The 13,109-nt window shown below is 37.9% G+C and overlaps 2 protein-coding genes and 1 long non-coding RNA gene across 8 annotated transcripts in view; 1 reads left to right on the top strand and 2 right to left on the bottom strand.

Moving 5' to 3' along the window:
• Positions 1 to 13,109, bottom strand: part of LOC121900313 (proteoglycan 4-like) — a 676,357-nt gene that overhangs the window by 518,890 nt on the left and 144,358 nt on the right. The window lies entirely within an intron of this gene.
• dcun1d4 (DCN1, defective in cullin neddylation 1, domain containing 4 (S. cerevisiae)) lies at positions 45 to 6,469 on the bottom strand. Of its 5 annotated transcripts, none has more exons than XM_042416582.1 (11): positions 6,370 to 6,469; positions 4,977 to 5,047; positions 4,817 to 4,856; positions 4,541 to 4,628; positions 4,177 to 4,265; positions 3,950 to 4,020; positions 3,427 to 3,518; positions 3,149 to 3,257; positions 2,544 to 2,648; positions 2,282 to 2,384; positions 45 to 2,186 (listed from the first exon to the last, which is right to left on the bottom strand). In XM_042416582.1, the coding sequence occupies exons 1-11, from the start codon at positions 6,386 to 6,388 to the stop codon at positions 2,131 to 2,133; spliced, it is 843 nt and encodes a 280-aa protein (XP_042272516.1). In that variant the 5' UTR covers positions 6,389 to 6,469; the 3' UTR covers positions 45 to 2,130. The 5 variants fall into 5 exon arrangements, with proteins under 5 accessions (XP_042272516.1, XP_042272512.1, XP_042272515.1 ...); XM_042416578.1 differs by lacking the exon at positions 6,370 to 6,469 and adding an exon at positions 6,252 to 6,362; XM_042416581.1 differs by lacking the exon at positions 6,370 to 6,469 and adding an exon at positions 5,303 to 6,344.
• On the top strand, positions 6,459 to 11,240 carry LOC121900335. Of its 2 annotated transcripts, none has more exons than XR_006096952.1 (3): positions 6,459 to 6,799; positions 9,313 to 9,404; positions 10,489 to 11,240. It is a non-coding gene; the product is annotated as an uncharacterized LOC121900335 (long non-coding RNA). The 2 variants fall into 2 exon arrangements; XR_006096951.1 differs by having other exon boundaries at positions 8,167 to 9,404.

Here is a 13,109-nt window from a genome sequence, read left to right as displayed (position 1 = left end):
TATTGTTATGGACAACTATTAACTAAAGAGTCCAAATACAGCACTGTAAGTTAATAAACCCTTTTATTTAAGTATATAGACATAGGTTATAGTGAAAACAGACATATAGACACTTACAGAGTTTACATACATATATACAGTTGGGACAAGGCTGTTCATCCTCCTGCATTGTCATGGGAGAATACTAAAACATTTATCTGTACACAACATTTGGTAAGCAATCCAACAACTACCTTAGTCTCAGATTTTATGCTAATGGTTTATGCATTGTATTATGACAATAGAGGCTTTCATATAGTTTCATCTGTATTGGATTTCAATGAAATGAGAGCTGATTTAAATGTGTATTCTAGATGTATGTGACTGTGCAAAAGTTGCAAAACAAGTTATGCACTTCCAATAAATAAATTAAAAACCTGTATACTGGTTGCAGCTTCCTAGAGCTTTACAGAATGTGTGAGGATGTGTAAGATTGGGTAAATGCAGGAGGGAACTCTCGTTCCACCGTGAGGTTACAGGTGTGTTCCAGGTCTTAATAGACACAATCATGATTTTCATCAGAATTAAGATAACATGATCGTGAATATCAAATTAAGCACAAAACACTTGCACAAATTCCTGTACAAAACAAAAACGTGTTTGAAAAATGTTTTCAAAAAATCTCATCCATTCACAAAAGGCTCTGTTGGAGCATGCATGCAAATATTAAATCTTCTGACAATTCAGCATCACACCACAGCCAAAGACAAAAATTTATACATGTGTTACAAGAACATTATACTAGGCGAAAAGAACAGCATAGCATCAGTACACAGTTCCAAACTGTCAGTGTCCATTGTTTTGATTAGATCCTATGGGTGGTGCAAAGCAATGCTTTCCTAGCTTTCTACTCAAGCCTAAAGGACCTCGTCCTGAGAGGGTCACTGGTCTTCCACTGTAGTTATATTAACACTGTCAGTGTTGGGAGAGATGCTACTAGTAAGAGGAGACCTGAAACTATCAGTGGACTAAGGAAGACAAAACAGATGCCACATATCAAGACAAAATGGACACCAACTAGCTCTATGTCATCTTCTAACACAGCCCAAACAGTCTGAATTCATCCTGAAATAATCCCTGACCACTCAGTGTCTGTGTGTGCATGAGCATGTCGTGTATATACATTTGGGTTTGTTGGTATGTGTGTGGCACACACAAAGTGACTTCCATGTTTTGAGGCACAGGAATACTCTTACCTACACAACGTAGATACATAAATTGATCATCAGACCAATAAATGCTAATCAGAGCACTAGTGGCTCACCGCTGTACTGTAATAAGAGTTAGTAAGCAGCAATGCTGATTTGTTTGGTGTTATGAGGTCTAAAGCCTTTGCAGGGGTTTAGCAAACTGTTAGCATTAGCTGGCGCAAAACAGCAGGAGGGAACAAAAACTGGAGGGAAAAAAAAAAAAAAAAAAATCACTGGCACAAATTAACAAACAAAAAAACAAACAGCACAGGCACCGGAAACCTGCAATCAACCATTTGACACAGTGTGCTTCTTGAAGAACTCCTATCTAACTCAAAATATGACAAACTATATTAGTGCCATCTGTCCAGAAAAGCTCAAGTTCAAGTTCATTGCACAGATATATAATATTTAAATGTGCCCAGGTCAAAGTGACCCTGTTTAAGACTCAGACACAACGCATGAATGGTCACTTCCGTTGGTTTCTCTGTGCTGAAGACAAGGGGTGAGGAGTGGTTCTCCCACACAATACCATTTTGCTTTCATCATCCATGTATGATACCATGTTATCCTAACACAGACAGCAATATGACATGTCACAGTGAGAGAGAGCAATGCCACTGGGGATTGCTGCAAGCTAGCCCACTATGCAACTTCGGTAGGGAACATAACTCCACAATGACAGCCCTCCGCCTCCACGCTCTGGGCAGCACGCACCCAGGCAGCAAACCCAGCGCCCCCACCCTAGCCCACCCACAGCCCGAACCCCTCCTTTACCGGGAAGCACCCCCTGTCACTGTCTCACCATTTTTGTATTGTTTACTTATTGGTTGTTGATTCTCATAGCCGTTGTTGTCACAGTTGTATTTTTTTTTTTCCATTTTCCATTTTGCTTCTGCAGCTATGACATCTGTCTTTCCTTGTACCATTCCACAAACTCGTCCAACAAAACTGGCCCTGATAAAAAGGACAAGACAGAAGATAACATTGTAAAACACTGTAATTTGTGAACCTCTGTCATCAAATTTATGTGTAGTTAAATGTTCACTCACAGGCACCATCCTCATCATAGTTACTGAGGTCCAGGTTGATTGTCCTGCTGAACTCTAAAACATTGCACCATTGGTCTTTGTTGATGACTTTGTACTTGGATTGCTGAGGAATAATACAAGGATGCCTTACATGAATACAGCACCACAACCTTTTCCTTTAGTTACAAAACTGCTATTGAAACAATCTAATACTCAACCTCTGTATGAGACATCTTTGATTTTGCACACTTTTGTAGAAGCAATTTCTGAAGATGGCCCTTACCTCTAGAAACTGGTTAAACACAGGAAAGAGAGGCCACGTCTTTCCCAAAAGAAGCCCCAGCATACACTTGGCTGTGTTCAAGTCCAAACTCCTCTGATCCTTTTCCTGTCCAATCAAAACACCCAGGGCTTTGTGAAATCGATGCAAAATGTCAACCACATTTTAAAAAGAGGGATAGCCTAATAACATCATAATCAGCAACATTTGCCTAATACACAAAAAAGGCTCAATTCCTTAACCCATCGGAAATAAAACATTGTTATCAGCGCTGCATCTTGTTTTTACTCACGATTAGTATTTTCATTTGCTAATTCAGAGACATTATTTAAATTGTGGTTTAATGTCTACATGTGTGAATAGTCAAGCTATGTAAATGGGCTGCAAACTTGATAAGTGCTTTCACTCTCCAAGTCAAACTGTAAAATGATCTCAACCTTATCAAAACATCAAGGTTGGTCTGAGTGCTGGCTTGACCTTACATGAATTTCAATCAGACATACTTAGCAAACAAGTATGTTTGCATTACTACTGAACTGAATGTGAATGAATTTGTTTTGGGAGCACTGTGTGAGGCATCTTTGCAGACAAAACTTGGCTTGACTCACCCGAGCAAAATCAAAGGCGTATCTGTAAATGAGCTTAAAACTGGTGCTGTCGTTTAGGACAGATCTCAGGTAGTCGAGCGAGTTCCTCAGCCTCTCTGTGGAGTCGCACCTGACAACAGCAGAAAAGTGTCTTAGACATGCTTTGTAATTTACCACCTTCTCTACTGAGAATGAAGGGCATGCTTGAAAAACATGACCCGAGACATAGAAAACACAGCAAGGGAACATGTTGAGAACAATGTGCTAAAAGACAAAAAAAAAGTAGGTAACTGACGTACTGCAGTGAGCCCATGCCTCTCAGCCACTCCTGGAGAGTGAAATATCCCATACTCTGGGCGTCCAGCTTCCAAGCAAGCACCAGCATCACCACCTGGGCACAAACAACAATCTTTATAGCTACAGATATCCTTAAATAGAAGGTGCGTCATTCATATTATCAGTCCAGCTGAACTGACATGTCTGTTAAATATCAAATATAGAAAAAACTGACTTCAACAACCTTTGAAACAAAAGATGAGCGTACCTAACTAATTTAAACTAGAGCTGCTAACAATTATGTTATTAATTATAACTTTACATTTTAGAAAAAAAAAAAGGCCCTCACGTTACCACAGGTAACATAGTGTCTTATAGCTGCTTGTATAGTCTGACCAGCAGCCAGAAAATATCAACAGTCACATAATGAAGTGATGAATCAAGCAAACTGAGACCATACAGTCTCAAGCAAACTGAGACCATACAGTTGCAATCAGACCTGTCTTAATATTCAAAAACACAAAAACAAAAAAAACAGCCGCCTACATTCTCTGGTTCCACTCCAATGTCCTCACAGAACTTCTCCATGCCCTCTGGACCCACCACGTCATCACAGCCTATTTTAGACAGACAAGTGTGAAGCCACATGTAGCATCAATGTAACGTGTGGGGCTAAAAAACCTACAGGACCGATCAGTGGTTGAATGGGAATAAAGCTAGAATGTACGATGTTGTGAGCAGTGTGATTTCCGACACTAGACGTAATGTCTCACCTGCGTATTCATAGAACCACTCCAAGCATCGTTTGCTGGAAAATGTCTCCTCCTCACGGATCTGTGGCGTTTCATGTTTTCTGAAAACACTGCAGAGGAAAAGAAAGTTTTAGTCACCAGCTCAGCAGCATCATGGCAAACACAGACGAATTTCAAAACTAGTCAATGTGATTTTAGATCACAGTTTCCTAATTTCATAAAAGTCTTTATAGAACATGTATTCACATATCCTTTTTTAAAAAAAAACAAAACAAAAAACAAATGTCAACATTTAAGTCCTCCTGCATAACTGAAAAAGACAATGAGCCATAGCTATGCCACTGAAGTGATCATTTTTAAAAATCTTTCACAAAAAGGGTCACACCTGTCCTGGCGACTTTTCTTGGCTGACATGTCATCTCCAGCGGAGGGTCTCCTCTTTTTCCTAGGAGGCATGGCTCTAGAGCAACAAGCTGGGGAAGGAAGTGGAAGACAGATTGAAAAGCAAGGAATTAAAAACAATTCATAGTTGATGGTTTTGGCTCTTTTAAACTGTGAAAAGACACCGAGTCTTGGTGGTAGTTTTAAACATGACTGTTCTACAGTAGTAACAGTGTTTTAAGTTGCCCTCTAAAGACACAAAAACCAGTTGTATTATTACCTGAGGGGTGGCTATCCTGTCCAACGTCTTCTGTCAGGTTCTGTCAACACAGATACATAGAAACACCACGTTTGTGACCAAGACAGATGTGTACACTCTGCACATTCACACAAACACACACAAAACTAATAAAACACACAAGCTGCCAATATGTATTTACCAGCCTGTGCAAGGTGTGGTGGATCTTATGGATGCTGGCCAGTGTAGTCAAGTGGGAATTCAGCTGAAAATCTATTTCCACAAAAAATAAAAATTGCATCAAAGATTCAACCTAAAGCTTAACACACAACCTTCTGCTGCTAGTCAAACTTATAAGCCGGGTGTAAGTACAAGGGTACAAGAAGGTGACATCATTATATCGCCAACAAGAACCTGTGATTGGAACTGCAAGTTTCTCCGTAAAAGAAAATATAAACTCTACAGTGCTGTGATCACTTTCGTGTGATTTCCACTTATGTTTTGGAAAACGACAGAAAAATATCTCACACGAATGAGGGAGTGACTCTCAGCATTCCTCGACAGACATGCAAACTCGAAAATACTGGATCGTGCATGCTACCTTGTCGTCAAATGTCATCTATGCCTTCGCGTTCAAAAGCTGTCATCAAATGTCGTTGCTATTAATTTATTTCCAGAGGCCAAAACCAGACAAACCAACACACTGTCGAGCAGATAGCACTAGCTGCATACCTAAAATAGCAGTGCAGACGCGCAACTTGCACAGAGTTTACAAAGTATCTAGAGAGTTGGGCGTATGGGCGTTGTAGTCCATTTCCTTCCAAGGGGCCATTGAAACGTCAGCTGTGGTTGGGATAATGAACTACAATTCCCAAGCCTCAACAAAACAACTATTCCTCTCAGACCCCTCTACCCCCCAACATTTACCCCAACTGACTGAATGCATTTTACATTGCCTTTTTAAAAAAAAATCTAACATTATATGCCTACTTGCACATAAGCATTGCGCAGACGTTTTGCAGCAGCTGATGTAGGTGCCGCAGAGCCCGACAGCACTGCTGCAGCAGCCAAAGAAAGATGTTTTACACAAACTGCGTCACAATTTTCATTCTCTGTAATAGTCCGCAGTTGACCAGAAAATTGACCGATTTACAAAGGCATTGCGTTGATCCCAAGTTTGAGTAGAAACGCATAGTGCATCCTCAGTAACGATGACTATAAAGATCACAACGCACCCAGATTACCATCGAAAACCTTCTGAATTTAACTAATGTCGGCTGCATTCAACTAAGCACCGCTAATGCTACACAAAAAAATAACTTCAGGAATACTGCCGTGTCAAAAGTAGCCTCCTGTATGTCCAATGCAACTGAAATTTCACTAGCTATCCTTCCTTTGTTGTCGCTAAAGACAGCACTGGCAAATACAAAGAGACCAGCAAATAGCACGGAATTCATGCGTCCTCATCAAATCCTACAGAGCCACGGGGTGTAAGGAGACGTGCTATCACAACGCGTCCACCTGCTTCTGTCCGGCATCATCCGTGAACGGTCGTAATTTGACCGAGAAAAAGCCCGTGTAACGTTACTACTTACTTGCCGCATCAGAGTGCATTTTTATGAAACATACAACTGTCTGTGGGAAGTCCGCAGACCGGCCAATAGGCGGGCCCTGTGCGCGTAAACCACGCCCGCGGACAATGATTGGACGTGAGTCTGTTTTGGCTCCGCCTTCGCTCGCCGTCGATCGGCTCTTCAGGCTGTCATGTCACGACAAGGCACAAAAAGAAATAGACCCCTCCTGTGCACAAATGTGATTAGTCAGAGTTCCCAAACAGGCTGTCCTACCTCTACGATTCATTGGTGTCGAGGTTTTTATAAGGACGTCAATCACCAGAATTTCCTCGTGCAAGCTTGAAAACCTGCCCACGATGGAAACTGATTGGTCAATTGAGTCATAAGTCGACCTCCTGGTGGGTGGGAGGCTGCTGTTTGGGTTCGTTTAATGTCAACCACCCGGGTCGAGGTTTGTGCTTGTTCTCATTTTTACGATGGTGTTGTCATGCGAAGACTTTACTGCTACAGCCGTCAGCGCTTATCTTCTCTGTACGCGCCGGAGTGTTTGCAGAGGTCTTGCAACACAAATAATGCCTCAGTTACTCTGTCAAATGTAGCATGGTGGAGCACTGCTTGTCAGGTGACGGAAAGTCCTAGTTGTGAACCAAAACGAACAGATACACTCAACCCCGAAGTGTTTTTAATATCAGTAACGTTAAGGTTAATGATATGGCCTCTTTATACTAACTGCTCCGCTTCTTCAGAATAATAGGCCTACTGAATTTTTGAGGTGACACAACTTGACCAGCCTATAGAAAAGACCACCTGGATGCCACCATTTTTTAGTACATTCATGTTAAAATGGGGCTGAGCAACCTGCATGCATGTGCTGGCAGACCATTGGAGGGACTGTTCAGTAGCAAGACCATAACAGTCTGCCAGGTTTCTCCCAGGTTTATGATTAATAGGATCTACTACACCTGTTGGTGCCCACAGGAGTAGAGCTCATGTGCAAGCTAATGGCATCAAAGAGCTAATGCAGTGGCACTACCACTAGCAGTAGTACTAACAACAAGTACAAGTACTTCACTTGATATTTCCAATTAATGCTACTTTATACTTATACTCCACTAGAGGGAAAAATTGTAATTTCTACTTCACTACATTTATCTGACAATTACTGGTATGTTGCAGATTACAATTTTCCTCACAAAACATACTATCATCTCATTAAATATGATATACTTTTATTGTTTCTGAAAACCAGCTGCATAATTGCCGTTATTTATGTGTGGTGTGTAATGAGGTCATGGTCATTTTTTTTTTCTTTATTAGTTCAGTTCAAATTTATGCAGGTTGGCTGACCCAAACACAGTTGTCATGCTTTGTCTATGAAAAGACTGCTACTACGCCTCCTTAGGACTTTGTGTTTACCGCACTGGATGATGGTTTTACTGTGCGAGGCAATTCTTCCAAATTTGTGCTTCACTATAAAAGAAAACAAGAACAGTTTGTAAATATGAGATCTTCAATGAATAGTCAGTAGTGAAATTAATGCTGCTCCTTAACTGAAGAACCTGGGTAGTTCTGTTGAAATGTCTTTGTGCAAGACAGTACATCTGTGCAACTATTAGGAAATCTGTTTGCTTTGATATTATTGCCTTTTTTTCAGTGGAAATAAACTACTTCAATCATTGACCGTTAACCTATAATAACCTTGTTGATGTGCGCATTCCTATTTCCAGTGTAGTTTGTCGTCTAGTGACTTTTGCACATTGACACGCTCATGTTAAAATATCCTGAATGCACTGTTTATGTATTCCTTTTCATTTTCAGCCTCATTGTAAACACTGAGGGACTTTCAGCATGGATCAGTTGCAGCTTTTCTATTTCTTAAATGTAATAAATACTTTAATGTTTTGAAAGTATCTGTTCGGATACACTGTACTTCATTGTGTGACATTGTTGATATATTGACTCAGGACATGCACAAAATTGCCCCTAGAGGGAGCTACTGTCCTTTCAATTATAATCTAATGTATTTCCAGTTTTATCTGTGAGAGTATAAAGTCCAACAGGGAATGCAACAAAGGGATAGACAGTCCAAAATCACTTGGTTTAATAATTAGTTGCAGTATACTTTCGCAAAACAACAGAAAACAGAAAAGGTGACCATTGATTACCAATGAGCAAATCAGGCCATTTCAAAGAATCAGCGAACCAACATACACATTTTAGAACATGCATTATGGAAATGTTACCGCCAGTACAGTTTATTTAATAATTACAATCATTCTTTCTATCTTCATGTTTGCTTCTTCAGTACAGAAAGAACATAAAAGTCAAACAGACAATTTATCTACCTAGAAGAGGCACATAAGAGATTTATTTGGACCTTTATAAACCACAAAAGTATTTTAGAATCAATCCTTTGACAGAGGTAGTCAGGACAGTGATCTGAGAACTGGAGTATTGTGCTCAGCATTTCTGTCGTAGTAAAAACTCTAGCACCAGTGCTCTGAATGAGCAGTCTGACTGCTTTTTTTAAGGGTCCTGAATGACACAGTCAAGACTGATGTATGGTCATAAATTCTTCAATACCTACTGATAGATTTTAATGAGATATTTTTTAAAACTGTTGAATTCACATTGAGAACTTACTTTAAATCTTTTTCCTTTGGCAAAACATGTGGCACACCTTTTCATTTACTCAATGTACTAGTTGAGCAATTGCATGGGACTAGTCATTCCCTACAGCTACGTGGATCTGAGTGTCGTGTCATAAGGGATGTTGGCTTTTAATCATTTCAGCAAGTGCTAGTATGTAGAGATCGAACAGAGGTCAGCAAACTGACTGTTTTCATGGCAGACATGATAAAGCAGGAAAAGGATAGGTGCAATTAATAACATTAATGATGGCTGAGTCCTGAGTCCTGAAAACCATGTCCTCTGGTGTGACACCATATCCTGATTTTAAATCAGGCAATTCCACAGACAACTTTATTCAGTTGAAGGACCCCATTCAAGGTCACTACTGAAGCCCCCTGTGAAACCTATGACATGTGCACATGATGGTAAGTTTTTGTCTCAGAATTGTTCAAATATTTAACTTTTTTCAAACCACTATAAAACTGTTAAGTTTTGTTATCCTTTGATGTGACACTTGTAAATTATATTTTTAATTAAAAACTGTATGTTAAACTACTTAACTATGGGAAATTATGCAAATGTGTCTCGCTAACTGCTATTGACAGGTTAGCTAGGAACAGAAAGGTCATTAACTGACACAAAAGGCTGAGACTTCCTGTGATGTGACAGACTTTTACTGACACTTGTACTGTCACAATGGAGGACACACATGACAGACACACAAGAGGAAAATGTCTCTTTAAGAAGCATTTTAAATAAATAATATTTAACTCCTTTTTATACTTTTTTGATCATTTTCAGTGTTTTTAAAGGCAACACTTACATTACTTAAAATATTTTCAGCTGTTTTGCAGAAAATTTGTACTGTTATGAAGTTTCATGAAAATAAGTATAAAATGTGATACTTCAGTCTTTTTTGAGGCAGAATTGAGGGAGAGAAATGAGAGGGAGAGAGAGAGGACATGGCAGTATAGAGAAAAATTAACAGAGATCCACGAGAATGACAGAAAGTAAATAGAATTGAAATGTTGCCTTGAAAAATGCAGCCATTACATGCTTTAAAAAAATTACCACATCTCTTAATGAATATAGTTTCAGTATCAATCATATTTATCTGTGCGGTGCAGCAGTGAGACTCCAGAAGAGTTTCAATAAGATACTGAGGTGACTGAATGACAACACGTTGTTGAAAGTACTAGGCATGGCTTACACTACATTCAAGTTAGTAACGTTGGTGGATAATGAGCTAATTATTTTATAATGAGTTATGATTTTTTTTTAATTTATTTTTTTTTATAATACATGAATATTTGAGTGCTTATAACTGTAGGGTTATCACACTGGAACACAAGTATGTTTGTAATGAGTTATAGTCACTGACAGAAATGACTATAGTCATAGTCATTTCTGTGTCTCCCATTTTTCTGGGGGAAGCTATGTCAATATTTGATTTTTTAATTTTTTTTTTTACTTGGATTGTAATGTATTGTTTATGAATTTTTCAAACAGGTTTCAAAGAAAAGAAGGCTGAGGGGAGAGTGGAAACCTTCAATATCAACTTGCTGCCAAACAGGAAGTAGAATGAACTGTGCAAAAAGTGGAAAAAACCCAAAAAGAGAAAAGACACTCAGTGCTACTCTAAACACGACCCCACAGTCTCCAAAAAACTTAGCGGAGGAGGCAGTGGCTGAATTAACAAACTGAAATTAAATACATACATGAATTAAGTCCAGACAGATTTTTTGGTGTTCAAGACTTAAAAGTATTTGCACCAACAATGGTGCAAATATTGTTTGTATCAAAATTAAATGTTCTTTCTTCTTTAACACAAATTACATGATTAGGAAAGATTTTGTGGCGTTTATGTTCCAAAAAATTTGCTCTGTCAAGGAGTCACAGTTCATTTTGTTGATGAAAATTATTTTTATTTATTTTTTTGTTTTGTTTTGTTAAAAAAAAAACATGGTTGATGTTGTTTGCATCAAAATTCAACTTTCTTTCTTCTTTAACAAAATAAAAGTTGAATAAAAAAGACTTGCATGTAATTCCTCTCACTTTCTCTTTAATGCAATATCTACCATTTCTGTCCTTCAATGTGACACCAAAAAGAACCAAAACTTTGTTTTTATCTCAAAATATCTTAAAAAAAACAATTGAGTATTGCAGTAGGAGAGATATAATCATCAGTCATCTTACATTGGTACATAATTTTCAACAGTTTTGAAAGGATGACAACAAAGTTTGACTTGTGACTTGTAATGGAAAAAAATTGTGTTATTAATAATTTCATATCAAATAAATAACACTATATGAAAAATAAGTGTCTAACAGTGAAGATTAATCTCTCTCATGCTATTTGTATATTATTTAAGATTTTTTTTTCTTTTTTTTTGGTCACACCATCGGACACATTTACAGTGCAGTTCAGTGGGGGAAAAAAACTGAAAGAATTGACAAAGTTAGTGACCCTTTATATTTTCTCAAATAATAGATTTCACACTACGTAAATATATGTATTTTTTTCTTCAAAAAATGGTGTTTTACAAAAAAAGCATTTTTACTGCATATTTGTCAACTACCCATATGTATATCTTTATTGTCCACCAGGATGGAAAATTGTCTTCAGGTCACCAAAACATGAAGATGCACTACGCATGATTCTTACACGAAAGACAAAGCAAGACAGACAGTATAACAAACAGAGAGACAAGATGTATGTGTGTTATTATTTTACCTAGATCATGATGAATTGTTCCTGTCTTGTACTACAACTCTGCAACATCAGCCGACTCATCAGCTGAGGTTAAAGGAAGTTCAGCATTATATTTGTAAAGAGGAAGATGTAGAAATTAAAATTCATTGGAGACAGGGTGAGACACGTCATCTGGGGGTCAGTTGGGCAAGATCCTCCTGGACAGGAGAACTGAAAACAGACATGACGTTATCTATAAGTCTGTATTTGATAGATTAAAAAATAACTTAAACACCCATTTAAGGTGTATAAAACCCTGTTATAAGCGCTCCACTGAGAGCCTGTTTCTTTGTAACCTCATCCTGCGAAACGCTCCATCTTGTACAAGAAAATAAATTCTGTTAACTTTTGATACTTCGGCTCTGGTCTCTATTGTTTAATGGTCATTATGAAGAAATTCTTTTAACACACATCCTTAAATACATTTAAATAGATTTCCCTATTTTATTGTAAGTTATCTTTACTTATCTTTTTAACAGCAAAATCACAATTCTTGTTTGTAATCTTAAGTTAATTTGACCTATCCTTATTTGTATATTTGACTACATTCTGTTTGCTTTAGCAATGTAAACTTATTTTTCCCATGTCAATAAAGCCCCTTTGAAATTGAATGATTGATAACACAGTGTATACAGCTGTAATCATATTATACAGTATATTACATGACATGGATCACTCATAAGTTTTTTTATATTTGCTTACGACTTTATTATAATATGTTATAAACCATTTTAAGTGCTAAATTAACTAAAGGTATTTTCTCTTTGTAAATGTCATAGTGAACTTAAAGATCCTCTCCAGACATGTATTAAGACATAAAAATACACTGCTTGGAACAATAATGTGTGTCTGATATGGAATGTCATGAAAAAAAAAAGAAATATAATTGTCACTTTAAAATTCTTAAAATGGCGTCTGCTCCTTCTCCCTCATTAAAAATCCCATAATCTATAAATATGCAAATGTATTTCATTTAAAAAAGTTTAACTGCTGGACACAAAATGTCTCCTACTTCACTGAAAGTCTATTGTCAGTGTTTGTGCACTGGAGGCTTCAAGTATTGTCTTCAAAACTATTTGTGATGTCACAAATCCTGCTCGTAGGCCCAACCCTTAAAATCAGATTTTCAGTGAGCACAGAGAAACTTTCCACTTTCAGCAGATGAATGAGAAAACAAACTCTGCACATACATCATTCTGCACAGTGAAGCCCAAACATCCAACTTAAGTAACAAAAAGTGAAACACATTTTTGAGTGAAGGGGGCCTTTCAGAGTTAGTTTTCCACCATCTTTTAGCAGTGTTAACAGTTTGGTGTTTCCACGTCGAGCTCAAATAATTATCGCCTCATTAGTAGTAGTTATTTGAGCTGAGTGAGAT

Source organism: Thunnus maccoyii, chromosome 7, assembly GCF_910596095.1.
Source record: "Thunnus maccoyii chromosome 7, fThuMac1.1, whole genome shotgun sequence".
Lineage (NCBI taxonomy): Eukaryota > Metazoa > Chordata > Actinopteri > Scombriformes > Scombridae > Thunnus > Thunnus maccoyii.
This window is presented reverse-complemented; position numbering and strand designations above follow the sequence as displayed.

Excerpts from the sequence above, each read along its gene's own strand:
- dcun1d4 (XM_042416578.1), bottom strand. The coding sequence starts at position 6,315 with ATGATGCCGGACAGAAGCAGGTGGACGCGTTGTGATAGCACGTCTCCT. Across the intron at positions 5,048-6,251 it reads TCCTTACACCCCGTGGCTCT|ATTTTCAGCTGAATTCCCAC; the intron begins GTAGGATTTGAT and ends TTGTGGAAATAG. Across the intron at positions 3,519-3,949 it reads TTGGAGTGGAACCAGAGAAT|GTGGTGATGCTGGTGCTTGC; the intron begins GTAGGCGGCTGT and ends GTTTGTGCCCAG.